A 26,706-nucleotide genomic window follows, 5' to 3' on the forward strand; every position below is an offset into this window, starting at 1 on the left:
AACATTAGCTCTGCTAATAAACCTTTTTGGGTAGGAGGCTAAGTAGTAGAGCTTTAAGAATCTACAACACATAATAGTGTTGTGGGTGTCTAGTATATGTATTTAGCACTGTGCAATTTAATAAGCTAATGTATAGTTGTTATCATTATATAGATAATTAATTTTTATTGGTCTCTTGTACTAGGCTGTAAAACACAGAGCAGGATCCATAGAGGTCTTGTTAACCAGTGTATCTTCAATGCCTAGCTTGGCTCATGGTATGTGCTTCCCAAATATTTATTGTAGGAATTAATTTGGAATCTTAGTAAGGGATCCTTACATTTAAAATTTTTCATTAGAAAAAAAAGCTATTTTCCCTTCATTAACATTCTTTATAATTAGAACTTGAAAATTTTTTTAATCGTGGTAAAATTTACACACCTAAAATTTACCTTTTTAACCTTTCTTTTGGCTGCACCTGTGGCATGCGGAAGTTCCCAGGCCAGGGATCGAACCCGTACCACATTTGTGGCCTGTGCCACAGCTGCAGCAACGCTGGATCTTTAAGTTGCTGCATCACATGGGAACTTACCATTTTAACTTTTTTTTTTTCTTTTTTAGGGCTGCACCCTCCGCATATGGAAGTTCCCAGACCAGGGGTTGAATCGGAGCTACAGCTGCTGGCCTACACCACAGCCACAGCAACGCAGGATCCGAGCTGCATCTGCGACCTACACCACAGTTCATGGCAACACCGGATCCCTAACCTACTGAGTGAGGCCAGGGATCAAACCCACAACCTCAGAATTACTAGTTGGATTCATTTCTGCTGTGCCACAACAGGAACTCCCCATTTTAACTTTTTTTTTTTTTTTTTGCTATTTCTTGGGCCGCTCTCGCGTCATATGGAGGTTCCCAGGCTAGGGGTCCAATCAGAGCTGTACCCACCGGCCTACGCCAGAGCCACAGCAATGCAGAATCCGAGCCGTGTCTGTGACCTACACCACAGCTCACGGCAACGCCAGATCGTCAACCCACTGAGCAAGGGCAGGGACTGAACCCGCAACCTCATGGTTCCAGTTGGATTCGTTAACCACTGCACCATGAAAGGAACTCCATTTTAACTATTTTTAAGTGTATAGTTCAGTGGCATATTTTCACATTGCTGTGCAGCCATCACCACTATCCATCTGCACAGGTTTTTCAGCTTGCAAAACTGAAACTATGTCTATTAATAACTTGCTTTCCCTTTTCTCCCCCCTGCCCCAGCCCATGGCAACCACCATTCTACCTTTTTTTTTTTTTTTTTTGGTCAAACCCTTGGCATATGGAAGTTCCTGGGCCAGGGGTCAAATGTGAGCTGCAGCTGCAATGGCTATAGCAACACTGGATCCTTAACCCACTGTGTCACAATGGCAACTCCTACTTTCTTTCTTTTTCTTTTTGTTTTTTCCCCTTTGTAGGGCCACACCTGCGGCATATGGAAGTTCCCATCCTAGGGGTGGAATCGGAGCTGCAGCTGCTGGCCTATACCACAGCCACAGCAACACAGGATCCCAGCAGCATCTGTGATCTATACTGAAGCTTGTGGCAATGGTGGGATCCTTATCCCTCTGAGTGAGGCCAGGGATTGAACCCACATCCTCATGGATACTAGTTGGGTTCTTAACCCACTGAGCCACAACAGGAACTCCCTACCTTCTTGGTCTACTCTGGGTACCTTGTGTCAATGGAATCATATAGTATTAGTCCTTTTGTAACTGGCTTAATTCACTTAGCATGGTATCTTCAAGGTTCATCTGTGTTGGAGCTTGAGTCAGAATTTCCTTCCTTTTTATTTTATTTGTTTTTAATTTTTTTATTTTTGTCTTTTTGCCTTTTCTAGGGCCACCTCCCGTGGCCTATGAAGGTTCCCAGGCTAGGGGTCGCACCGGAGCTGTAGCCGCCGGCCTATGCCAGAGGCACAGCAACACGGGATCCAAGTCGTGTCTGCAACCTACACCACAGCTCATGGCCACGCTGGATCCTTAACCCACTGAGCAAGGCCAGGGATCGAACCTGCAACCTCATGGTTCCCAGTTGGATTCGTTAACCACTGCGCCACAACGGGAACTCCCCCTTTTTATTTTTAAAAATTTTTATTTATTCTTCCTTTTTAATGCTGAGTAATATTCCATTGTGTGTATATATACACCACACTTTCTTTATCCATTCATCTATAATGGACTTTTTGTTTCTTTCACCTTTTGTCTCTTGTGAGTAATGCTGGTGTGAACATGGGTATACAGATATCTGTTGGAGTTGCTGCTTTCAGTTCTTTTATGTGTATACCCAGCCATGGAATTGCTGTATCATATGATAGTTCTATGTTTAATAATTGAAGGAACCGCCGTGTAGCTTTCCACAGCCGCTGTCTGCCGTTTTACATTCCCACCAGCAGTGTGTGAGGGCTCCGATTTCTTCACATCCTCACCAATCCTTGTTTTCTGTCTTTCTTTTTTTATAATGACCATCCTGAGAGTTGTGACTGTAACCAAAACTTTTGGCCAACTAAATTATGATCTTTAGGTTAAATTATAAATTAAAAACAGAAGTAGACTATGTTTCACAGTTTGTTGAGATATGTGTTCAGTTACAATGAAGACATAGCAGACAGATGCCCAGCAGGCATGTGAGATGTCGTTTCACATCCCTAAAATCATCAGCAAAGTGCAAATCAAAACCATCACATAGTATCGCCTCATACCTGTTAGAATAGTTATTATCAAAAAGACAAGCAATAACAAGTGTTGGCCAGGATGTGGAGAAGAGGGAACCCTGTGTATTGGTGGGAATGTAAATTGGTGCAGCCACCACGGAAAACAATATGGAGATTCTTCAAAATATTAAAAATAGGAGTTATGTGGTGGCTCAGTGGGTTAGAAATCCAGCACTGTCACTGCTGTGGCACGGATCTGATCCCTGGCCTGGGAACTTCTGCATGCTGTAGGTGCAGGGCCCCCCCCCCAATTAAATATAGAACTACTGTATGATCCAGCAATTCCACTTTTGGATATTTATCTGAAGAAAGCAAAAACATCACCTTGAAAAGATAAATACACCCTCATGTTCATTGCAGCATGATTTACAGTGGCCAAGATATGAAAACAACCTGCCTATCAATGGAAGAATGGATAAAGAAACTGTGGTGTGTGTATACAATGGAATAGTATTCAACCATAAAAAGGAAATCTTGCTGTTTGTGATAACATGGATGGACCTTGATGACATTATGCTAAGTGAAAGAAGTCAGAGAAAGACAAACCATGTGATTGCGTTTATATGCGGGAATTTAAAAAGAGAGAGAGAGCGCTTATAAATACAGAGGACAGATTGGTGGTTACCAGAGGCAGGGGATGCGGGGAGGGCCAAATCGGTAAAGGGGATCAAGTGGTATAAACTTCCAGTTATAAAATAGGTCCTGGGAATGTGATGTATAGCATGGTGACTGCCATGAATGATACTGCACTGCGTATTTGAAAGTTGCTAAGAGAGTAGATCTTTAAAAGTTCTTATCACAAGAAAAAATTTTTCGAACTGTACAGTGATGGATGTTAACTAGATTTATTGTGATCATTTCACAACATATCAAATCATTATGTTGTACACCTGAAACTACATGTTATATGTGTGTGTGTCAGTTATACTTCAATGAAAAAAATTGTTCAGGTTGAGTTTGATACATGCGATCATCAGACTCAGATATTTTTGTGTCACCCTCATTGACTAAAAAAGAAAACTTTTGCCTGATTTTTAAAGCCAGGGAAAACAATAACAAAGCCTGCAGTGTTTACAAGTATGTCAGTGATACTGTAAATAACATACTTTTCCCAAAATGTTCCTAAATGTGTGCTGTTTGAAATAATTCCAAGAAATTATCAGATAGTTCCTGATAAAGTAAATGATAATAAGAAGGCTCAATTTCAAGGGTTCCTCATAGCCTTTATGAATCTTGCCTGAGAATTGTATTTAACTTCTTTTTTTTTCTTTAATATTTTATTTTTGTTGGAGTGCACATGCTCTTCTATCGTATGGTAGATATAAAGGATGAGATCCTGCTTTATTTCCTGCCAGTGAATTAAGTAAATCTAAGGCTTTCTTTGCATGAAAAAAAATAAGAGAATTGTTAAATCACTAAATATTGTTGGCCAGAATTAAAAATGACTTTCCCTATAGTGTTGAGAGGCACTTGAGCTCCACTTCATTGAAGGAGAGTTTTGAATCTGCATGAGTTGCTGGGGTTTTTATTCCTTTTTTGGCTGCCCTGTGGCATATGGAGTTCCCTGGGCCAGGGATCAGATCCAAGCTGCAGTTGCGACCTAAGCCCAAGCTGCAGCAACTCCAGATCCTTAACCCCCTGTTCCAAGCCAGGGATCAAGTCTTTATCCCAGCGCTCCCAAGACACCACCGATCCTTTTGCACCACAACGGGAACTCCCAGGTTGTTGGTTTAAATAAAAACAGGTAATATTAGCTGATGAATGGACAAATGAAGATGTTAAATTATTGCTTTCCCTTTTTGGTGAACTTGTGATTTAAAATATAAATACAGAAGGGACATTTGTGTCCTGGGAGGCTGACCTATAAGGACGACCTCATGGCTCTCTCGCCTTCAGGCTTCTGGTTGGGTTTGGCTACTGGACAGCATAGGCAGAAGACCAGAGGCAGGAGGAGAGTTGGGTGGAGTATCTGTTCCCACAGTCTTTCCCTGAGGACTCACTGTGGGCTTACTGTGTCCTATGACTAAAGGACTGTTGTCCTGTGGTTGTCTCCACACCGGATGAAACAAAGATGAAAGAGCCCTCTGTCTCTGGGTTCCAGTAATTGCTCCCTCTTTTCCCTTCTTAAAAACCTCTGCTAGAATATACGTTGCTATTATTAACCAAGGAGTACTGTGCTCTGTCTTGTGGTTTCCCTGCTCCCGCTAGCACCTTTGAAAATAGTCTCTTTATGAAACTCCCTTCAGAGTTCCCAGTCTAAGCGTGCCATTGGTTTCCTGCTGAGATCCTGACTGAAATAGCTGCTTTATGTATTTTTAATCATTATCCCATCTGGTATGCCAAATAAAGCCTAATGACACTTATGCTAATTTGGGGGGAGCAATAACTGAAGGTGTTTGCAGAAGTACCCTTTGTTTTCCTTGCACTTCATTTCATCAAGTGTGTTTTTATTTTTTTTAATTTAATTTTTTTTTTTTTTTTTTTTTTTTTGGTCTTTTTGCTATTTCTTGGGCCGCTCCCATGGCATATGGAGGTTCCCAGGCTAGGGGTCAAATCGGAGCTGTAGCTGCCAGCCTACGACGGAGCCACAGCAACACGGGATCCGAGCCATGTCTGCAACCTACACCACAGCTCATGGCAATGCCGGATCCTTAACCCACCGAGCAAGAGCAGGGACCGAACCCACAACCTCATGGTTCCTAGTCGGATTCATTAACCACTGCCGCCACGACGGGAACTCCCAAGTGTGTTTTTAAAGGAAAAAAAATGAGGGGTTCCTGTCATGACTTAGTGGTTAATGAATCCAACTAAGAACTATGAGGTTGCGGGTTCGATCCCTGGCCTTGCTCAGTGGGTTGGGGATCCGGCATTGCCGTGAGCTGTGGTATAGGTTGCAGATGCGGCTCGGATCCCAAGTTGCTCTGGCTCTGGTGTAGGCTGGCAGCTACAGCTCCGATTCGTCCCCTAGCCTGGGAACCTCCATAGGCTGCGAGAGCGGCCCTAGAAAAGACAAAAAGACCGAAAAAAAAAAAAAAAGAAAGAAAAAGAAAAGAAATGTATTTGGTGTTTTAAGAAGCTAGTAGTACCAATAGTTCATTTAAATATAGACCCCAAATGCTGTATTACTTTAAGTAGCCCCTCTTTTCCCTCAAAGGGATTGGTGGTTTGACTCTTTAATGGATGACATGTCCTTTGTAGCATCTCACTGTTCATTAATGTCATTGGAAGAGAGTACAGTTGACCCTTGAACAGCACGGGGTTAGGGGTGCTGACCCCTGTGTGCAGTGGAAAATCCTTATAATTGGGCCTCTGTATCCACAGTCCACCCAGGTATTCAGGCAGTTGCAGATTATATAGTATGGTAGTATTTACTATTGAAAAAAATCCATGTGTGAGTGGACCCAGGTGGTTCAAAGCCATATTGTTCAAGGGTCAACTGTACTTTTTTTCTTAGCTTTTTTTCATTAAAAAAAAAATTAAGGAGTTCTTGTCGTGGTGCAGCGGAAATGAATCTGACTAGGAACCATGAGGTTTCGGGTTAGATCCCTGGTCTCGCTCTCTGGGTTAAAGGATTTGGTGTTGCCATGAGCTGTGGTGTGGGTCGCAGATGGAGCTCGGATCCCGTGTTGCTGTGGCTGTGGTGTAGGCCAGTAGCTGTAGCTCTGATTCCACTCCTAGCCTGGGAACCTCCATTTGCTACAGTGTGGCCCTCAAAAGCAAAAGACAAAAAAAAAAAAAAAAAAAAAAAATTAAGTATAGTTGATTCACAATGTGCCAGTTTCTGCTGTACACCATTGACTCAGTCATACACACACACACACACGTTCTTTTAATTTTTATGGCCACACCCACAGCATATGGAAGTTCCCAGGTCAGGGATCAAACCTGCGCCTCCACATCGACCTGAGCCACTGCAGTTACAGCTACCATCTGCAGCCACAGCCACAGCAATGCCAGATCCGAGCCATGTCTGCAGCCTACACAGCTCAAGTCAACGCCGGATTCTTTAACCCACTGAGTGAGGTCAGGGATAGAACCTGCATTCTCATGAATACTAGTCGGGTTCGTAACCACTGAGCCACAAGGGGAACTCCCCCCCTTTTTTTTTAATTCTTTTTTTTTTTTTTTTTTCTTTTATTGGGCCACCCTGCAGCATATGGAGTTCCTAGACCAGGGATCAGACCCCAGCTACAGTTGCAGCCTATGCTGCATGTGCAGCAATGGCAGATCCTTAACCCACTGTGCCAGGCTGGGGATCAAACCTGTGTCCTAGTGATGTGGAGATGCTGCCAGTCTCATTGTGCCACAGCAGCAACACCCCCATATATATATATATATGTAAAATTTTTATGTATATATAATTTTTTTCCATTATGATCTTTTCCAGGAGATTGGATATAGTTCCCTGTGCTATACAGTAGGACTTTATTTTCTACCCATTATAAATGTAATAAGCTGCATCCATTAACCCCAAACTCCCAGTCCATCCCACTCCCTCTCCTCTCCCTGTTGGCAATCACAAGTCTGGTTTTTTGTTTCTTTGTTTGTTTTTTCTTTTTTCCTTCTTTTTACAGCTACACCTGTGGCATATGGAAGTTCCCAGGCTAGGGGTTGAATCAGAGCTGCAGCTGCCAGCCTACGCCACATCCACAGCAAAGCCAGATCTGAGCTATGTCTGCAGCCTATAACACAGCCACACCAACACCAGATCCTAGGCGCATTTGTACACTGCAAATTGTGGCAATGCCAGATCCTTAATCCGCTGAGCAAGGCCAGGGATTGAACCCACATCCTCATGGACACTGTTAAGTTCTTTACCTGCTGTGCCACAATGGGAACTCCCACAAATTTGTTTTCCTTGTCCATGAGTCTGTTTCTATTTTGTAAATAGGTTCCTTTGTGTCATATTTTAGATTCCACATATAAGTGATATCATACAGTATTTGTTCTCTTTATGGCTTACTTCACTTAGCATGAGAATCTCTAGTTGCATCCACATTGCTGCAAATGGGAGCATTCCGTTCCTTTTTTATGGCTGAGTAGTATTCCATTGTGTATATATACCAAATCTTGTTAATCTGTTCATCTGCTGATGGACGTTAAGGTTGTTTCCATGTCTTGGCTGCTGTGAATAGTGCTGCAATGAACATATGGGTGCTTGTATTTTTTTGAATTATAATTTTGCCTGGATATATGCCCAGGAGTGGGATTGCTGGATCATATGGTAGTTCCATATTTAGTTTTCTGAGGTACCTCCATACTGTTTTCCATAGTAGTTGTACCAACTTAACATTCCTACAAGCAGTGTAGAAGGTTCCCTTTTCTCCACACCCTCTCCAGTATTTGTTATTTGTAGACTTACTAATGATAGCCATTAATGATAGCATTATAAATAGTACCTCATTGTAGTTTTGATTTGCATTTTTCTGATAATTAGTGATATTGAGCATCGTTTCATGTGCCTACTGGCCATCCATATGTCTTCTCTGGAGAAATGTCTATTTAGACCTTTTGCTCATTTTTTGATTGGGTGGTTTGCTTTTTGCTATTGTTTATATATTTTGGAGATTAGGCCCTTGTTGGTCACATCATTTGCAACTATTTTTTCCCCATTCCGTAGGTTGTCTTTTTGGTTTTTTTTAATGGTTTCCTTTGCTGTGGAAAATGCTTGTAAGTTCGATTAAGTCCCATTTGCTGATTTTCGTTATTTTTCTTGCCTTGGGAGACTGACCTAAGAAAATATTTGTATGGTTTATGTCAGAGAATGTTTTGCCTGTGTTCTCTTCTAGGAGTTTTATGGTGTCATATCTCTTGTTTAAGTCTTTAAGCTATTCTGAGTTTATTTTTGTGTGTGGGGTAAGGGTGTGTTTTAGTTTCATTGATTTGCATGCAGCTGTCCAGTTTTGCCAGCATCAGTTACTGAAGAGACTTTTTCCCATTTTCCATTCTTGCTTCCTTTGTGGAAGATTAGTTGACCATAAACATCTGGGTTTATTTCTGGGCTCTCTGTTCTGTTCCATTGATCCATATGTCTGTTTTTGTACCAATACCACATTGTTTTGATTACTGTAGCTTTGTAATACTGTCTGAAGTCTGGGAGAGTTATGTCTCCTGCTTTGTTTTTTCCCCTCAGGATTGCTTTAGAATAATTTGATAGGGATCTCATTAAATCTGTAGATTGCTTTGGGTCATATGTTTTTTGTTTTTGTTTTTTGTCTTTTTGCCTTCTCTAAGGCCGCTCCTGCGGCATATGGAGGTTCCCAGGCTAGGGGTCACATCGGAGCTGTAGCCTCCGGCCTATGCCAGAGCCACAGCAACATAGGATCCGAGCCGCATCTGCGACCTACACCACAGCTCACGGCAACGCCGGATCCTTAACTCACTGAGGGAGGCCAGGGATCGAACCCGCAACCTCATGGTTCCTAGTCAGATTCGTTAACCAGAGCCATGACGTGAACTCCCATATATTTTTTTATATTAAGGGACAACTATACTTTTAATAGTCACGTTATATCACCAGGATAACCTAAAGCAGTTCTGAGAAAGTTGCTGGATAGCATTTTCTGTAGGATTTTTGTCTGTATGTACTGTGCCTCTTCCCAATTAATAAAGATAATTGGGAATTAACCATATTATGTAGTCATCCAAAAAACTCAGGCTTTAAACACTGAGTTTGTGTAAATGCAACCTGATTTTTCATTTGGGTAGCAATCTCAAAACTGCCAGTATTACAGAGGTCAAATCGAAGTGAATTCATGGTTCAGTGGTAATTGGCAAGCGCAGTTTCTCTTAGAATGACATAGGCTCTGTTCACATCCTCTTTTCCACTGTAGCGCCAAAATATTGTTCCCATTCTAATCGCAAATTATCACTCTTCCACAGCAGCTACGAGGTATTTGAAAACAGGATAAAGACTGAGCTGTAAAAAAGGCTTTAGTTAAAACACATCTGTAATAATAGTAAAATATCTGGAAAGTGTACTAGAATATTACTTATTTTTCATACCCCTATCTTATTCTGTTCAGGGTGCCATAACAAAATACCACAGCCTAGGCAGCTTATAAACAAGAAAAATTTACTTCTTACAGTTCTGAAGGCTGGAAATCTGAGATCAGAGTGCCACCCTGGTCTGGTGAGGGCCTCTTCCAGGTTGCCAGCTTCTCATTGTGTCCTCACCTGGTGGCAGGGACTAGAGAAGGGCTCTGTGGAGCCTTTTTTTATTTTATTTTAGTTTAGTTTAGTTTAGTTTTATTGGAGTATAGTTGATTTACAATGTTGTGATAATTTCTGCTGCACAGGTGCACACATCCATTCTTTTTCAGATTCTTTTCCCACACAGACCATCACAGGACATTGGGTAAAGTTCCCCGTGCTATACAGCAGGTCCCCGTTGGCCAGTCATTCCATATGCCACAGTGTGAATATGCCAATCCCAACCCCCCAGCCCATTTCCCCCCCCCCCCCCGCCGACATGTCCCCTTTGGTCACCATAAGTTTGTCCTCAAGACAAACTTACAAGACAGACAAGAGTCTGTTTCTGTTCTGCAAACAAGCCCATTTATATCCTTATTCTAGATTTGTAGAATCTTTTTTATAAGAGCACTGATCCCATTCCTGAGGACTCACTCTCCCAAAGGCCCCACCTACTTATATTATCACTTTAGGTTTCAAAATATGAATTTGAAGGGGGGGAGGGGACACAAACATTCAGACCACAGCAACCCCTTTTCTCAAAATTTCCCCTTTTACTTGCTTTGTTGAAACTCCAACCCCTAAGCCACTCCGAAGTATGGTGCATTGGATCTGCACTGTTGATACCACTTGGGAGTAAAAATCTCAGGCTACTGAATCAGAACCTACATTTTAACCTGCGATTCCCCAGATGATAAGTATAGACATCAGCATTTGAGGAGCACTCTAAACATTTTCCAGGATTGTGTCTTGTTAGACTAAGACAAAATTGTCAAGTATTAAAGCTGAAGTAGTTTGCTGATCACATAGTCACAGATAAAGAAACTGATTAAATTTGCAGAGAGCCTTTCTTTGTAAGAGCAGGGAAGCCAGACTCTGTTCTCTCATTACTGACACTGAACTGCGTTTTCCCATTTTGTGCTGGTAAGGTAAACTCAGGGACATTGCTTCATCAGGCGTTATATCAGGAACATAAACGCGAGTGTATTCAAGGAGTCCTTAGTCTAAGAACTTGATGTGTATGGCGTGGTCTAGAAGATGGAAAGTGTATGAGCTGTTGTTATTAATGTTACAGAAGCTCTCATTCTCACGTTTTCAGGTTTGTTAGTGTTCAATTTTACTTTGAGCCGTTTATTTGCAACATTTTTAGAGGACCTCTTAAATTAATTAGTGGGTTAAGGATCCGGCAGTTGCCATGAGCTGTGGCGTAAGTTGCAGATGTGGTTCAGATCCCTCATTGCTGTGGCTGTGCTGTAGGCCAGCAGCTACAGCTCCAATTTGACCTCTAGCCTGGGAACCTCTGTAAGCCATGGGTGTGGCCCTAAAAAGCAAAAAAAAAGATAGTTAACAGAGATATTAACGGTTACTGGACAGTCTAATATAGTTGATGTATTTAGTGTTTTTCTCAAGCTGTGACAGTTTCTATTAAAATGTAATTTTACAGGAGTTCCCTTTGTGGCGCAGTGGTTAACGAATCCAACTAGGAACCATGAGGTTGCAGGTTCGATCCCTGGCCTTGCTCAGTGGGTTAAAGATCCGGTGTTGCCGTGAGCTGTGGTGTAGGTTTCAGACGTGGCTCGGATCTCACGTTCCTGTGGCCTTGGCGTAACCCAGTGGCTACAGCTTCGATTTGACCCCTAGCCTGGGAAACTCCATATGCCACGGGAACAGCTCAAGAAAAGGCAAAAAGACAAAAAAAAAAAAAAAAATTGTTGTCTGTGTGATAGAATTTGCTAAAGAGCAACTAAGTTCTTATTAACTGCTTATGGAAGAAAAGAAGCTAGTATTGGCCCTTGCATTTGGGGGAATGGATTACCTGTTAGTTTTGGACCATATCAAATATATTTTTTCCTTTTCATTCTTTCAGATTCATCAGGATTCATTTTTGATTTGCAGTCCAATACTGTACTGGCCCAGGGAGGAACTTTTGAGAACATGAAAGAGAAGGTATGACTAGTTACTGTGGATAGGGAACTTGAATGTCTTGTTACAATATTTAGGCACTAATAAAATTAGCAGCTACACAAACTCATTAAGAAAGTAAAAAATTTAGGAGCAAAACTGTATGAATGCCACTGGACATCAGAGAGTAGCTACCATGAAGTTTTTGAGGAATCAGAGCCTATGAAGTACAAACACAATTTTTTTTGCATATATCCACATACATTATTTGTTCTAAATTCTCTGGAAGACATCTTAATATTTATATGATAATATTTTTATGGCTAAGTGTATAGCTCATTAAGGAACAATCTGAGTAGGATCTTCCTTTTCATTTGAAGATTTTTTTTTTTTTATTCTTAGGGCCACATCTGCAGCATAGGGAAGTTCCCAGACTAGGGGTCGAATTGAAGCTGCAGCTACACCACAGCACAGCAACACAGGATCTGAGCCCAGTCTGCAACCTACACCACAGCTCATGGCAACGGTGGATCCTTAACCCACTGAGCAAGGTAATGAACTCGACTAGTATCCATGAGGTTGCGAGTTCCTGGCCTTGGATTGAACTCGCAACCTCATGGATACTAGTCGAGTTCATTACCACTGAGCTACAATGGGAACTCCCTGAAGAAGATTTTTAAGTTCAGGAGACTTTGGAGCAAGAGGAGAAATAGATTTTCTAAGTAACATACCTTTGGAAGAAAACCAGATTGTTTTTAGTAATATAACCCTTAATGAGATATTTTGAGAAAAACATTAAAAGCTTTCTGTGTGTTCTCTGTCTTATTTTTGAAAGTATATTGTGGGTTATGGGGTTGTAGGTATTTACTGGTTTAATAATATAAATACTTTCACATTTTATCTTATTTGTTTTTTTAAGGCCGCACCTGTGGCATGTGAAAGTTCCTGGACTAGGGATCGAATTGGCGCTACAGCTGAGACCTTTGCCACAGCCACAGCAACACTGGATCTGAGCTGCATCTGCAACCTATGGCACAACTTGCAGCAATGTTGGATCCTTAATCCACTGAGCGAGGCCAGGGATCGAACTTGCATCCTCATGGACACTCTGTTATTAACCCACTGAACCACAATGGGAATTCCTACTTTCATAGTTTAAGTGACCAGAATCTTACCTTTAACATTGTGATCTGGAAGTTTTGCCTTAAGCCCATTTCCTTTTTTTTTTTTTGCTCATCTCAAAAATGTATATTACAAATTAGTCCTCTTTGGATTATAGATTATATATCTTCCCGCATGTATTGTTTTAAACTATCATTGATCAGTTAAGCCTGAAACGTAAAAAGCACAAAATGATATGAAAGCAAGTATACTAAAAAAGATAGGTTCTAATACGGACTCTGCTTATTACTAGAATAAGATACTTCTCTTCATTTATAAAAGGGCTTCATTTCCAAGCAGTATGGGTGACTAGATACCCTGAAGACATTCCTAATATAAAATGCCCAGAAATACAGAATGAAAAATAACATGTATCATTTTATATACACAGCTGAACCCAAGAAGTAAGGAAAATCCCTAGGGGCCAAAAATACAGAAGGAACTAAAAACCAGGTTAAGCCTGAGCTAGGTTGCTCTCATGTGTTTTGCCAGTCTCAGTAACAAATGAGTTTTACTACACAAGGCCCTACATCTACCTGTCCTGGGTTAGGTATTGGAACTGAGATCTTATATAAAGTTGAGATCCTAAAAATATTTCACCTTTAGGGAAAAGTAAATTAGAATAAATCTTCCCACTGACTTTTGAACACAGTATTAATTTTTTTTTTTTTTTTTTTTTTTTTTTTTTGGTTTGTTTGCTTTTTGGGGCTGTACCCATGGCATATGGTAGTTTCCAGGTTAGGGGTTGAATTGGAGCTATAGCTGCCAGCCTACATCACAGCCATAGCAATGCAGGATCCGAGCCAAGTCTGCGATCTATACCATGGCTCATGGCAACGCCAGATCCCGCAGCCACTGAGCGAGGCCAGGGATTGAACCCACATCCTCGTGGATACAGTCGAATTCATTTCTGCTGCTCCACAACAGAAACTCCCGAACACAATATTCTCTCTCTTTTTTTTTTTTTGTCTTTTCGCCTTTTCTAGGGCTGCTCCCATGGCATATGGAGGTTCCCAGGCTAGGGGTTGCATCGGAGCTGTAGCCACCGGCCTACGCCAGAGCCACAGCAACCCGGGATCTGAGCCGTGTCTACAACCTACACCACAGGTCACGGCAACACCGGATCCTTAACCCACTGAGCAAGGCCAAGGACTGAACCCGCAACCTCATGGTTCCTAGTCAGATTCGTTAACCATTGCGCCACAACGGGAACTCCCCGAACACAGTATTCTTATTGTACATGTTTAGAGGGATATATTTAAGAATTAAAAATAAATCAAATTTTATTCATTAGTAGTAATATTATATTGTTTTGTTAGTAATATTATGAATATTACAGAATAAAATAAGTCAATAAATAAGTTAATGTTTTTAGGAACTAAAACTTTTTTTTTTTTTAAGCAAGCAAAGTTTTTATTAAAGGAAAGCAGATAGCTCCCAAGGTTACTGGGAGGGGAGAGAAGAGCCCCCCCTTTCTCTGTTGTCCTATAGGGGTTTTTATTCCTTGAAGTTGCTGGGGGTACCACCGTGGGGTCCAGAGAGACGTGGTCTTCTCCCATTGGTTTTGCTTAGTTACCTCTATCAGTCCTTGTCCAGTAGGTTCCTAGGGGTGGAAATGTCCTGTAAGTCTCATAGTTTCTTTGTCCTTTTCGTCCCATAAACTGAGTCACAGGGGATTAGAGATTAATGTCCATCTGGGCGTAGGTGCACTCCCTATAGTAAACAAAGCCTGTGGGGCTGTTACTCCCTGGAGCCCTTAAGCCGCAAGTGTTAATCAATGGCCATATCAAAGAATGCACTGAAGCCCGTGCTCCTACACTGACTACCTGAGTTAATATTCTGCCTCAATCCCCTCTCTAGAGTTGGAGAGTCTAACTACGGGGGTGGGGGGGTGACAACCGCCCTGACTGCTTCCTGCTGAAAAGGGGCGTTGTTAGGAGAAAGCAGTTAGGTCTCCACTCGTGGGACGGTCGAGTAGGCTTCGATATATTACTTCGATATATTACATTGGGTACTCCTTCCATCACCATTTGAAGATTGATAGCTTTTAATTGGGATGCAATGAAATGAGAAATACAATTAATTATACAGGGTTTGAATTAAAGGATCAAGATCATGATGATGGCTGTGGTGATGAAATATTTTCACCAGGAGGAGGAGGTCATCCAGTTCCAGAGGGCAGCTGCAAAAACTGGAGCTGGATATGGCATCCCATGAATCTGCTGCTGGAGATCTTGTGAGCGCAGATGTATTGGATGGGATCCCGGACGAGCCCCCGAAAAGATGCTGCCAGAAAATACCAGAATCCGGGGAACTAAAAGTTTTAGGGAAAAGAGATACATACTTAAAACCACTTAAGAAAAAGCCTTTAAATATTATATTTGAACTGATGATGTCAGTATGCACTTATGTTATAAAAAGCAAAATTTCCTAGCTCTAGCCACTGAAAGGACTTAGAAAGAATGACACTCCAGTAGCAATAAACATACCTAGCTCTTAGATCTTAGTTTCTAACTAATCTGGTCTTCTTGAAGAAATAACCGATTTCACATTGTGCATTCAATAAGATGAGAAATGAAAATTTTAAGGATTGGAAATGAAAAAAAAATACTGCAGTTATTTGTAAGTAATGCAATTATCTACATCGAATAACCAAGAAAGGAACAAATTATAATGAAGTCATGAAAATAACTGGATATAAAATTGATATATAAAAATGAAAATAGAATATGCAATTATTGTAAAGTATATATTTTTAATCTCAAAAGACATAAAATAGGAGTTCCCGTTGTAGCACAGCGGAAACGAATCTGACTAGGAACCATGAGGTTGTGGGTTCTATCCCTGGTCTCGCTCAGTGGGTTAAGGATCCGGCGTTGCCCTGAACTGTGGTGTAGGTTGCAGACTCTGCTTGCATCCTGACTTGCTGTGGCTGTGACGTAGACTGGCAGCTACAGCTCTGATTTGACCCCTAGCCTGGGAACCTCCAAATGCTGCGGGTGTGGCCCTAAAAAGTAAAAAGAAAAAAGAACAAAAGAAAAAGATATACCTTAGGAATAAGAGACAGAATTGATATATCTGTCCTAAAGGGCAGTTTGGCACTTCTCTTTCTTTTTTTTTTTTTTTTTTTGCTTTTTAGGGCCACACTGCAGCATATGGAGGTTCCCAGGCTAGGGGTCTAATCAGAGTTGTAGCTGCTGACTTACTCCACAGCTCATGGCAACACCGGATCCTTAACTCACTGAGTGAGGCCAGGGATCAAACCTGCAACCTCATGGTTCCTAATTGTTTCTGCTGTGTCATCAAGGGAACGCTCCAGTTTGGCATTTCTAATGAATTTATAGATGCCCTACTATTTAGGAATTCTGTAGTGTTTATATACAATAGAGACAGCCTTTCTCTGTTCACAGAAGGCCCAATTTTTTTTTTCACAATTTCCTAAGCATTGTTACAGGCACTGAATGTTCAGCACTAGGAAGCATAGGAATGTTTATTTTGGCATTTCTCATAATAGCCAAATATTGGAAAGAATAATAAGTGTTCATGTCAACAGGAGAATAAGTTGGTTATATTCATTCATGAGAATAAGTTGGCTATATTCATTCATTGGAAATGCCATGTAGCAGTTAAAATAAATGAGTAAGATGAATTTATCAACATGAAAAAAAATTAAAAAAAATAATGTTACAAGAAAAAAGCAAATTGAATATAGACATGTAGGATATGAAAATATTTATGTAATACAAAGTAGTAGGTGTTACCTCTGGCCACATACATCATAAAAGTACAAAAACGTGTATCGAAATAGCACCAAGTTCAGGTAGGAGATCTATGTGGAGAGGAGGGAAATGGGACTTAGGAGAGACTTCAGGAGCACTTCAGTTGCCCGTATTTTATTTTATTAAACTTGCTGTCACGTAGTGATTGTTCACCGTGTTTTATATGCCTGAAATCATTTGTAATAATTTACATTATCTTTATAGCATTATTATGCAATTAAATGATATGAAGTAAATGTTTCGAAAAATGCCAGTCAAAAATCTTAAGTTGTTGGCGGTGGTTCATTAAACTTTACCTCTTTCTACGGTTTGCTAAAAATGAGAAATTGTTGATGCTAAACTAATACCTGATACCTAAATGAAACCACCCTTTCTTGAAATAAAATCTAGCAGAAATCTTCTGTTTATAGAAATGTTCTGCTTTTCTAAGTTTTGAAATTAATTTTTCTTGTGCCGTTATCACTCATCTGTTAGTCATTCCAAGGGAGATGGTTGTATATACCCTCACTGACACTAAAGACTGATACATATACAACTTCAGATGTGATAAATTCATTTGAGTAATAAAAAAATAAATATACAAACAGCTCATGCTGCTCTACATAACAAAAATCACCTCAATTAAAAAATGGGTAGGGAGTTCCCGTCGTGGCGCAGTGGTTAACGAATCCGACTAGGAACCATGAGGTTGCGGGTTCGGTCCCTGCCCTTGCTCAGTGGGTTAACGATCCGGCGTTGCCGTGAGCTGTGGTGTAGGTTGCAGATGCGGCTTGGATCCCGAGTTGCTGTGTCTCTGGCGTAGGCTGGTGGCTACAGCTCCGATTCGACCCCTAGCCTGGGAACCTCCATAGGCCATGGGAGGTGGCCCTAGAAACGGCAAAAAGACCAAATAAATAAATAGAAATGAAAATTAAAATAAATAAATAAATAAATAAAATAAAATAAATGGGTAGATATAAATAGATGTTTCTTAAAAAATACAATCAAAAAGCACATGAATAGATGCTCAACATCACTAATTATTAGAGAAATGAAAATCAAAACTACTATAAGGTCAGAATGACCAACATCAAAAATAATAAAAACGGTGAATGCGGGAGAGGGTAGAGAAAAGGGAAGCCTCCCACACTGTTGGAGGGCATATACATTGGTACAACCACTGTGGAAAACAGTAAAAACAGAGCTACCATTTGATCCAGCAGTCACACTCCTGGGCATGCCGGTGGAGAAAACAGTAATTGGAGATACATGCACCCCGATGTTCATTGCAGGACATTTACAGTAGATAAGACAAATAAGCTAAATGTCCATTGACAGAGGAAGGGATAAGAAGATGTGGTGCACATGTACAATGGAATAGTACTTAGCCATTAAAAGAATGAAATAATACCATTTGAAGCAATATGGATGGAACTAGAGATTATCATACTAAGTCAAGTTAGAGAAAGATATCAGATATCGTTTATATGTGGAATCTAAAAAAATGATAAAAATAAATTTATTTACAAAACAGAAATTGACTCACAGCCTTCAAAAACAAATTTAGGGTTACTATAGGAGACAGGTGTGAAGGAGGGATGGAGAGTGTGGGACTGGCATACGCACACTGTTGTATGGCTGGTCAATGGGAAGCTGCTGTATAACACAGGGAACTCTAACCTATATTTTGTAATAACCTATATGGGAAAAGAATCTGAAAATAATGGACATGTGTATATATATAACTGAATCACTTTGTTGCACAGCAGAATTTACCACATTTTAAATCAAATGTAATTAAATAAAACTTTTAAAAATTAAAAAAAGACTGATATAGCTTGTTAAAAATGAAACATTACTCTGTTAGTGTCTGTAATAGACCTCAGTTTCCAACTGACCTACTGATATTAGAATTAAATGACCTTGTCTTCTTTTTCAGATTAATGCAGTGCGTGCAATAGTTCCCAATAAGAGCAACAATGAAATTATCCTGGTTTTGCAGCACTTTGATAATTGTGTGGATAAAACCGTACAAGCATTCATGGAAGGTAATCCTGGTTCAGTTTTTTTTAATGAGTTCATATTTGTTCCAATAGAAGTTGCTTCAGACTTCCACAGCCCTCATTCAGCAATCTGTTGTTTCATAGATGATATAATAGGCCCCATGATAACATAGCATGTCACGCCATTTTTAAAAGGTACCTCTTAAAGCTTCCTTTTTCAGCCTTAGAAATAATTCATTTATAAGCTATATGATATCTAGAATAAGAGATAAGCTAAGACACCATCCTTTTACTTAGAATGTTCTCTAACAGTAGTTAAGAAGAAATTAGGTGGCTAATAGTATAAGGGACTTGATCGGAGTTGAGATGAATAAGAATTTAAGAAACAATGACAGGAGTGGGTTAAGAATCCGATTGAGGAGTTCCTGTCGTGGCGCAGTGGTTAACGAATCCAACTAGGAGCCATGAGGTTGCAGGTTCGGTCCCTGCCCTTGCTCAGTGGGCGATCCGGCGTTGCCGTGAGCTGTGGTGTAGGTTGCAGACGCGGCTCGGATCCCGAGTTGCTGTGGCTCTGGCGTAGGCCGGTGGCTACAGCTCCGATTCAACCCCTAGCCTGGGAACCTCCATATGCCGCGGTAGCGGCCCAAAGAAATAGCAAAAAGACAAAAAAACAAACAAACAAAAAAAAGAATCTGATTGAAGTGGGTCGGGTTGCTGTAGTGGGTTTAAGGATCCGGCATTGCCACAGCTATGGCTCGGATTCATTGCCTGGCCTGGGAACTTCTATATGCTGCAAGTGTGGCCATTAAATCAAAAAAATAAAAAAAAGAAGAAATAATGACAAAGCAGCAGTCCAGTGGCTTAGCCACAGATGGCAGATTTAGGGACTCAACGTTCTTTTACCATTTAGGGACTCAACGTTCAATACCATTTAGTTTGGCTCTGGCAAGTGATTCAAATGTATAGGTTTGCATTTCCTTATCTAACATAACAGAAGAATGGCAGGCGAAGCCACGCCTTCTGATTTCTAGGGTTGAGGAGTGTTTTACAAAGTTCTTTGAACATAATTTGTTTGGGAAGAACTTTGCCTAAAGCTATTGCATCATTGAACACTAACAGCAGCCTCAGAATAGGTCTCCCTGTTTCTTTTTTTCTGAATTTGCCAGTATAAACAGGACTAAATACTGTAAGTTTTTTTCATCATCATCTGTTTTCTTATGATGTTAGAATTTGGGTCTAGGCTACTGTGCACTTTTCTCTAAAACAATGTAGCTGAGGTGGTGTGCAGTCTTCTGGAGGAGAGAGGATGCCTGCCGTGGGCCGAAACCAGTCATCTTTATATTTGGTTGAAGCTGTGTAAACAAAAGAATCTTCAAAATGGTCAGGCTACATTCATCTCTTCTTGGAAGAATTTACTGAGGAAATTAAATAGACAAGGGAAAGAGTTCCTGTCGTGGCTCAGTGGTAACGAATCCGACTAGAATCCATGAGGATGTGGGTTTGAACCCTGGCCTTGCTCAGCGGGTTAAGGATCCAGCATTGCCGTGAGCTGTGGTGTAGGTCTCAGGCTTGGCTCAGATCCCATGTTGTTGTGGCTGTGGTGGAGGCTGGCAGCTGCAGCTCTGATTCGACCCCTAGCCTAGGAACTTCCATAAGTGCAGGTGCGGCCCTGAAAAGCAAAAGAAAAAAAATGGAGAAGGGGACTCTAAATGGGCAGATAGTCAAAAAGCTGAGAATGATATGATTATCTCATTCTGTTCGCTCAGAGACTTGATCCTTAACTTTTTTTTTTTTTCTTTTAAATAGCCACACCTTAGTCATATGGAAGTTCCTGGACCAGGGATTGAATCTGAGCTGCAGCTGCAAGCTGTGCCACAGCTTCACCTGGCCACAGCTTTTAATCCACTGTGCCAGGCCAGGAAATCAAACCCATGCCTCCACAGCGACTCAAGCCACTGAAGTCAGATTCTTAACCCACCTCGCCACAGTGTTAACTCTGAGCCTTAATTTCTCCTGTTAGGAACTTTGGAGATTCTCCAGAAATAACAAAATGCAGGGACACTTAGTTTCCGCTTGAGTATGCATCTGGTAGGAGAAAAAAATCTGTAATTCATTTTTCTTACAGGTAGTGCCAGTGAAGTACTCAAAGAATGGACAGTAACAGGCAAGAAAAAGGTAAAAATAACTACATTTAGAAGCATTATGTTAATATTTGTATTATTTAAAAAATTTAGGTTCTTCAAAATTTTTGAAAGATTTACATGTGCATTTTCAATTTACCTGGTTAAGAAAAGTTTTCTTGTGTGACACTGAAACACAGCTCTGTACACCGAGTCCCACATCATCTCCTCCATGTGATTTTAGATGGGAGCGGTACGACTGCCTTGGTGCAGTTGCTGAGGGCGTATTAACATCAGGCAGGAATAAAACAAGAGCGCATGTCAAGGACAGCAGAGCTTCTCTAGTCTAGTCTAGTGGTTTTCAACATCATTCATGTCACAGATCCGGTAAAATAGATTTTTATGTCACACCACTTGTGTTGTAGTAACTGATACTAATGAACTTTGGCTTAAAGCCTAAAGGGGGCTTTGCTGCTACTCGCTATGCCACGCGGTCTGATGGCCCCGTTCAGGGAGGTGGAAGGTACTTGGGCTCTGGAGTCAGTCAAAACTGGACTTATATCCCGTTCCACTACTTACTGGCTTTGTTTCCTGGGAATATTGTTTGCTTATCTCTAAATTAGGAGAATAATATGAACAAGTACATGTACTTAATACAATGTCTAACTGTTAGTGCTCTTATCTATGTAAAACTTAAACGCTCTCCCCAAAGGATTCTGGGTGGTCTTAAAATGCTTCCCATAGCTCTTTGCTGTATATCTACTTCCTTTAGTAAAGGATTTACTAAAAATACTAAAAGTATGAATTTATTCAGATATCTCTATGAAATCTCTTTGGGGTCTATATTAGGTTAGTGTTGGAGTTCTGGAGTGCTTTCTTGATGACTCTAAATCGCTTCACTAGGAGTTCTGTTAAGTTTTGATTAAACCGGGCTTGGCCCCAATAATGCTTGAGAATTTTTCGTAAGAACTTAATACTACTACAGATTCCCCTGAACCTCTCCATGCTTGTAGCTTTGAATATTTGCTTGACTTCTTCCCATTGCTTTCATCCAACATAAGTAGCTGTGTTAATAAACTGGAGAACACCAGTTTATTAAGTTATTAGACTAAGATAATAAGTTATTAGTGATGTAAGGTATGCATAAAGCTGGAAAAGTATGTGTTGGAAACACATTAGTTTCTTTAAATTTGGAGAAAGAAAATTGGCTTCAGATGGCAGTCTCAAATACCCAAATCCAATCTGATTAACTGTTAGGATTAGTTTAAAGGATGTGACCATGAACAGTTACTGGGATGAGTATTAGATATTATACACATAGGACGGGAATATGAAAACCTTGCCAGTTCATGTGGTAGAAAGTACTTAAGAGAAAGAAAGATGAGAGCTGTGGAGAGGAAAAGATTATGTCTGGAGGTCCAGTAGTCTTCCTGTTAGGGTTACAAAAAGAGTTTGGGGAAAATTGATTCAGTCCTGTCAGTCTAGGCTTAGAAATAGAATTAAGTATTGCTAGCAGCGTTGTGGGCTGACAAAATAAAAGGTAAAGGATTTTTTTGTTTTAATTTTACTATTTGCATAGGTAATATATTCATGTGACTCAAAATGCAAAGCTATAAAAGTTAATACACTCAGACATCTTTATCCCATCCCTATGCCCCAGCTGTTTGGTTCCGCACCCCAGAAGCGAACTATATTATCAATTTCTTATGTATCTTCCAGGATATTTTATGCATGTATAAACAAATATGAATATATATTCTCCTCTTTGCTTGCTCTTTTTCATGTAATATATCTTGGAACTTATTCTTTGTTGTTATATAAAGAGCTTTCCTTTTTATTTATTTATTTATTTATTTATTTTGCTTTTTTAGGGCCACATCACAGCATATGGAAGTTCCCAGGCTAGGGGTCTAATCGGAGCTACAGCTGCCAGCCTATACCACAGCCACAGCAACTCGGGATCCGAGCCATGTCTGTGACCTACGCCACAGCTCATAGCAGCGCCAGATCCTTAACCCACTGAGCGAGGCCAGGGATTGAACCCACAACCTCATGGTTCCTAGTCGGATTTGTTTCCACTGCACCATGACGGGAACAATCCTGTTGTTTTTTTTTTTAACGGCTGTGTAGTCATCCTACTGTTTAGACGTACCGTAACTTACTTAGCCATTCTTTTATTGGTCAACATTTGGGTTGTTGACAGTCCTTTGCTATTATTACCAATACTTTAGTGAATAACCTTGTACATATATCATTTTGCATGTGTTAGTATCACCCAAGATAAATTCATAGAAATGGAATTGCTGGGTTCAAGTGTATATGTATTTGTAATTTTGGTAAGTATTACCAGATTGCCATAGAGAGTACCACTTTGTACTTCCACAATTGATGTATGAGAATGCATTTCTTTGCTTTCTTCTTTTTCACTAAGGGCCGCACCCACAGCATATGTTAGTTCCCAGGCTAGGGGTCCAATTAGAGCTGCAGCTGTTGACCTAAGCCACAGCCTCAGCAACGCCAGATCCAAGCCATGTCTGTGACCTACACCACAGCTCACAGCAATGCCGGATCCTTAACCCACTGAGCAGCACGTCCTCATGGATTCTTAGTTGGGTTCATTACCACTGAGCTACAACGGGAACTCTGAGAATACCTTTTTACACTTTCAACCGTATCAGTCCGAACAGTGTTATCAGACATTTTGAACTTTACTAATCCAATAGCTGGAAAATGATGTTGTAGTGCAGCTTTTTTTCCAAATGTTTTTTACTGTGGTCAAACATATATAAAATTTACCATCTTAAAACATTACAGAACTCTTTTTTGGGGGGATGGGGTGGGGAAGTTCATCCTAAGTCAACATCTGGACTAATTTGCCCATGAAAGGTTTATATTTTACTTCTTTTTTTTTTTTTAAATGAGGTATAATTGACAAACATTAGTTTGAGGTGTACAACATAATGATTCAATATTTGTGCGTATTGTGATGTGTGTATGTGTGAAATGATCACCACAGTAAGTCTAGTTGACATTCCTCATCATACATGGTATCAAAACAATTTTTTTTCTTATGATGAGAAATCTTAAGATCTACTCTCTTAGCATCTTTCAAATATGCATCTCCAGAACTCCTTTCATCTTATAAAATTGAAACTCTTTGCTTATTAAAAAGTAATTCTCATTCCCCCCTCCCTTCAGCCCCTGGCAACCACCATTCTCCTTTCTGTCTCTAAGATTTTGACTACTCTAAGTACCTCATGTAAGTGAAATAATACAGTAATTGTCTTTTTGTGACTAGCTTGTTTCAGTTAGTATAATTTCTCAAGTTTCATCCATGTTGTGACATATTACAGAATTTCTTTTAAGGCTGAATAATATTCCGTTTTATGTACACACTGCATTTTGCTTATCCACTCATCCATTGATGGACACTTGGGTTGCCTCCACATTTTAGCTGTTATCAATAAATGGACATACAAAAATGTCTTTGAGACCCTGTTTTCAGTTCCTTTGGGTATGTATCCAGAAGTGGCATTGCTGGGTCGATATGATGTTTCTTTCTTTTTTTTTTTTTTGGTCTTTTTGCCATTTCTTGGGCCGCTCCCGTGGCATATGGAGGTTCCCAGGCTAGGGGTCTAATCAGAGCTGTAGCCACCGGCCTACGCCAGAGCCACAGCAATGCGGGATCCGAGCCGCGTCTGCAACCTACACCACAGCTCACAACAACGCCGGATCGTTAACCCACTGAGCAAGGCCAGGGACCAAACCCGCAACCTCATGGTTCCTAGTTGGATTCTTTAACCACTGCGCCACGATGGGAACTTCTCTACTGTTTTTTTAGGAACTATCATATTATTTTCCACAGCAGCTGTACCATTATGTATACCTACCAGTAGTGCACAAATGTTCCAGTTTATCAACATTCTCTCCAGCACTTGTTTCTGTTTTTTTTTTTCTTTCTTTCTTTTTTGCCTTTTTAGGGACACACCCATGGCATATGGAGGTTCCCAGGCTGGGGTCAAATTGGAGCTGTAGTTGCCAACCTACACACTACGCGGATCTGAGCCGAGTCTGCAGCCTACACCACAGCTCTCTGCAATGCCACATCCAAAACCCACTGAGCAAGACCAGGCTTTGAACCTACATCTTCATGGATCCTAGTTGGGTTTGGGAGCCACGGTGGGAACTCCCATTTTTCTCTTTTATTCTGATAGCAGCTGTCCTCATGAGTATGAAGTGATGTTTCATTGTAGTTTTGATTTGCATTTCCTCATAATTAGTGATGTTGAACATTTTCATGTGTTTGTTGACCATTTGTGTTATCTTCTTCAGAGAAATGCCTATTCAAGTCCTTTGCCCATTTTTTAATCAGGTGGTTTATTTGTTGTTGTTGAGTTTTAAGAGTTCTCTATTTATTCTGGATATTTGTCTCTTACCAGGTATATGATTTGCAAATATTTTCCCACATTTTGTGGGTTGTCTTTTTGTCGTTAAGTCCAATTTGTATTTTTTTCTGTGCCTTTGATATCATATCCAATAAATCATTACCAAATTCAGTGTTGTAAAGCTTTTGTCCTATATTTTCTTCCAACAGTTTTATTGTTTTAGGACTTACACTTAGGTGTTTGATCCATTTTGAGTGAGTTTTTGTATAATGTGTTAGGTAAGGGTCCAGCTTTATTCTTTTGTATGTACATATATTCCAGTTTTCCCCACACAATTTTTTGAAAAGACTGTTCTTTCCCCATTGAATGGTCTTTGGTATCCCTGTCAAAAATCATTTAGCTGGGGAGTTCCCACTGTGGCACAGCAAGTTAAGTATCTGGTGTTGTCTCTGAGTGGCATGGGTTCAATCCCTGGCTTGAAACAGTGGTTTAAGGATCCATTGTTGCCACAGCTGTGGCATAGGTCACAGTAGCACCTTGGATTCAATCCTCAGCCTGGGAACTTCCATATGCCAGGAGTATGGCAAAAAAAAAAAAAAAAAAAAAAAAAAATCATTTAGCTGTACATGTGAGAGTTTATTTCTGGGCTGTCTTATTCTATTCCATTGGTCAATATGTCTGTCTTTATGCCAGTACCCACTGTTTTAATTACTGTGGCTTTGTAGTAAGTTTTAAAAGGTATGTAAATCTTCCAGTTTTGTTTCTCTTTTTAAAGATTGTTTTGGTCCCTGAGGTTCCATGTGAATTTTAGGATGGGTTTTGCTATTTCTGCAAAAAATATCATTGGGATTTTGAAATGGATTGCATTGAATCTGTAGATCACTTTGGGTAGTATTGACTTTTTAATAATAAGTCTTCCAACACATGACATGAAATGTGTTTCTATTTATCTATCTCTTCTTTAATTCTATCAGCAGTGTTTTATAGTTTTCATTGTACAAGTCTTTCACCTCCTTGGTTAATTCCTAAGTATTTTATTTATGATGATGCTATTTTAAATTGAATTGTCTTCTAATTTTCTTTTCAGATTGTTTGTTCATGTCTAGAAGTACAACTGATTTTTGACTATTGATTTTGTGTCCTGCTACTTTTCTGATTATTAGTTCTAACAGTTTTGTGTGTGTGCCATCTTTGGAGTTTTCTACATATAAGATCATAGCATCTATAAACAGATATTTTGCTTTTTCCTTTTCAGCTTAGATGCCTGTTTATTTCATTTTTCTTTCCTCGTTGCCCTGTCCAGAACTTTCAGTACTATGTTGAATAAGTAGCAAAAGTGAGCATCCTTACCTTGTTCCTGATCTTTGAGGGAAAGCTCTATTCTTTAACCATTTGTACACTATGGGTTTTTCTTTTCCTTCTTTCTGTCTTTCTTTGTTTCTTTTGTTT

General features: G+C 40.2%; 1 protein-coding gene across 2 annotated transcripts in view; it reads left to right on the forward strand.

Moving 5' to 3' along the window:
• SPATS2 (spermatogenesis associated serine rich 2) overlaps window positions 1-26,706 on the forward strand; it is a 137,318-nt gene that overhangs the window by 76,664 nt on the left and 33,948 nt on the right. For both annotated transcript variants that reach the window (XM_021091602.1, XM_013988258.2), the window contains exons 3-5: window positions 11,796-11,875; window positions 18,689-18,797; window positions 20,878-20,927. In XM_021091602.1, the coding sequence (XP_020947261.1) occupies window positions 11,796-11,875; window positions 18,689-18,797; window positions 20,878-20,927 (239 nt within the window). The remainder of the gene's footprint in view (window positions 1-11,795; window positions 11,876-18,688; window positions 18,798-20,877; window positions 20,928-26,706) is intronic.

This window comes from Sus scrofa, chromosome 5 (genome assembly GCF_000003025.6).
Source record: "Sus scrofa isolate TJ Tabasco breed Duroc chromosome 5, Sscrofa11.1, whole genome shotgun sequence".
Classification (NCBI taxonomy): domain Eukaryota; kingdom Metazoa; phylum Chordata; class Mammalia; order Artiodactyla; family Suidae; genus Sus; species Sus scrofa.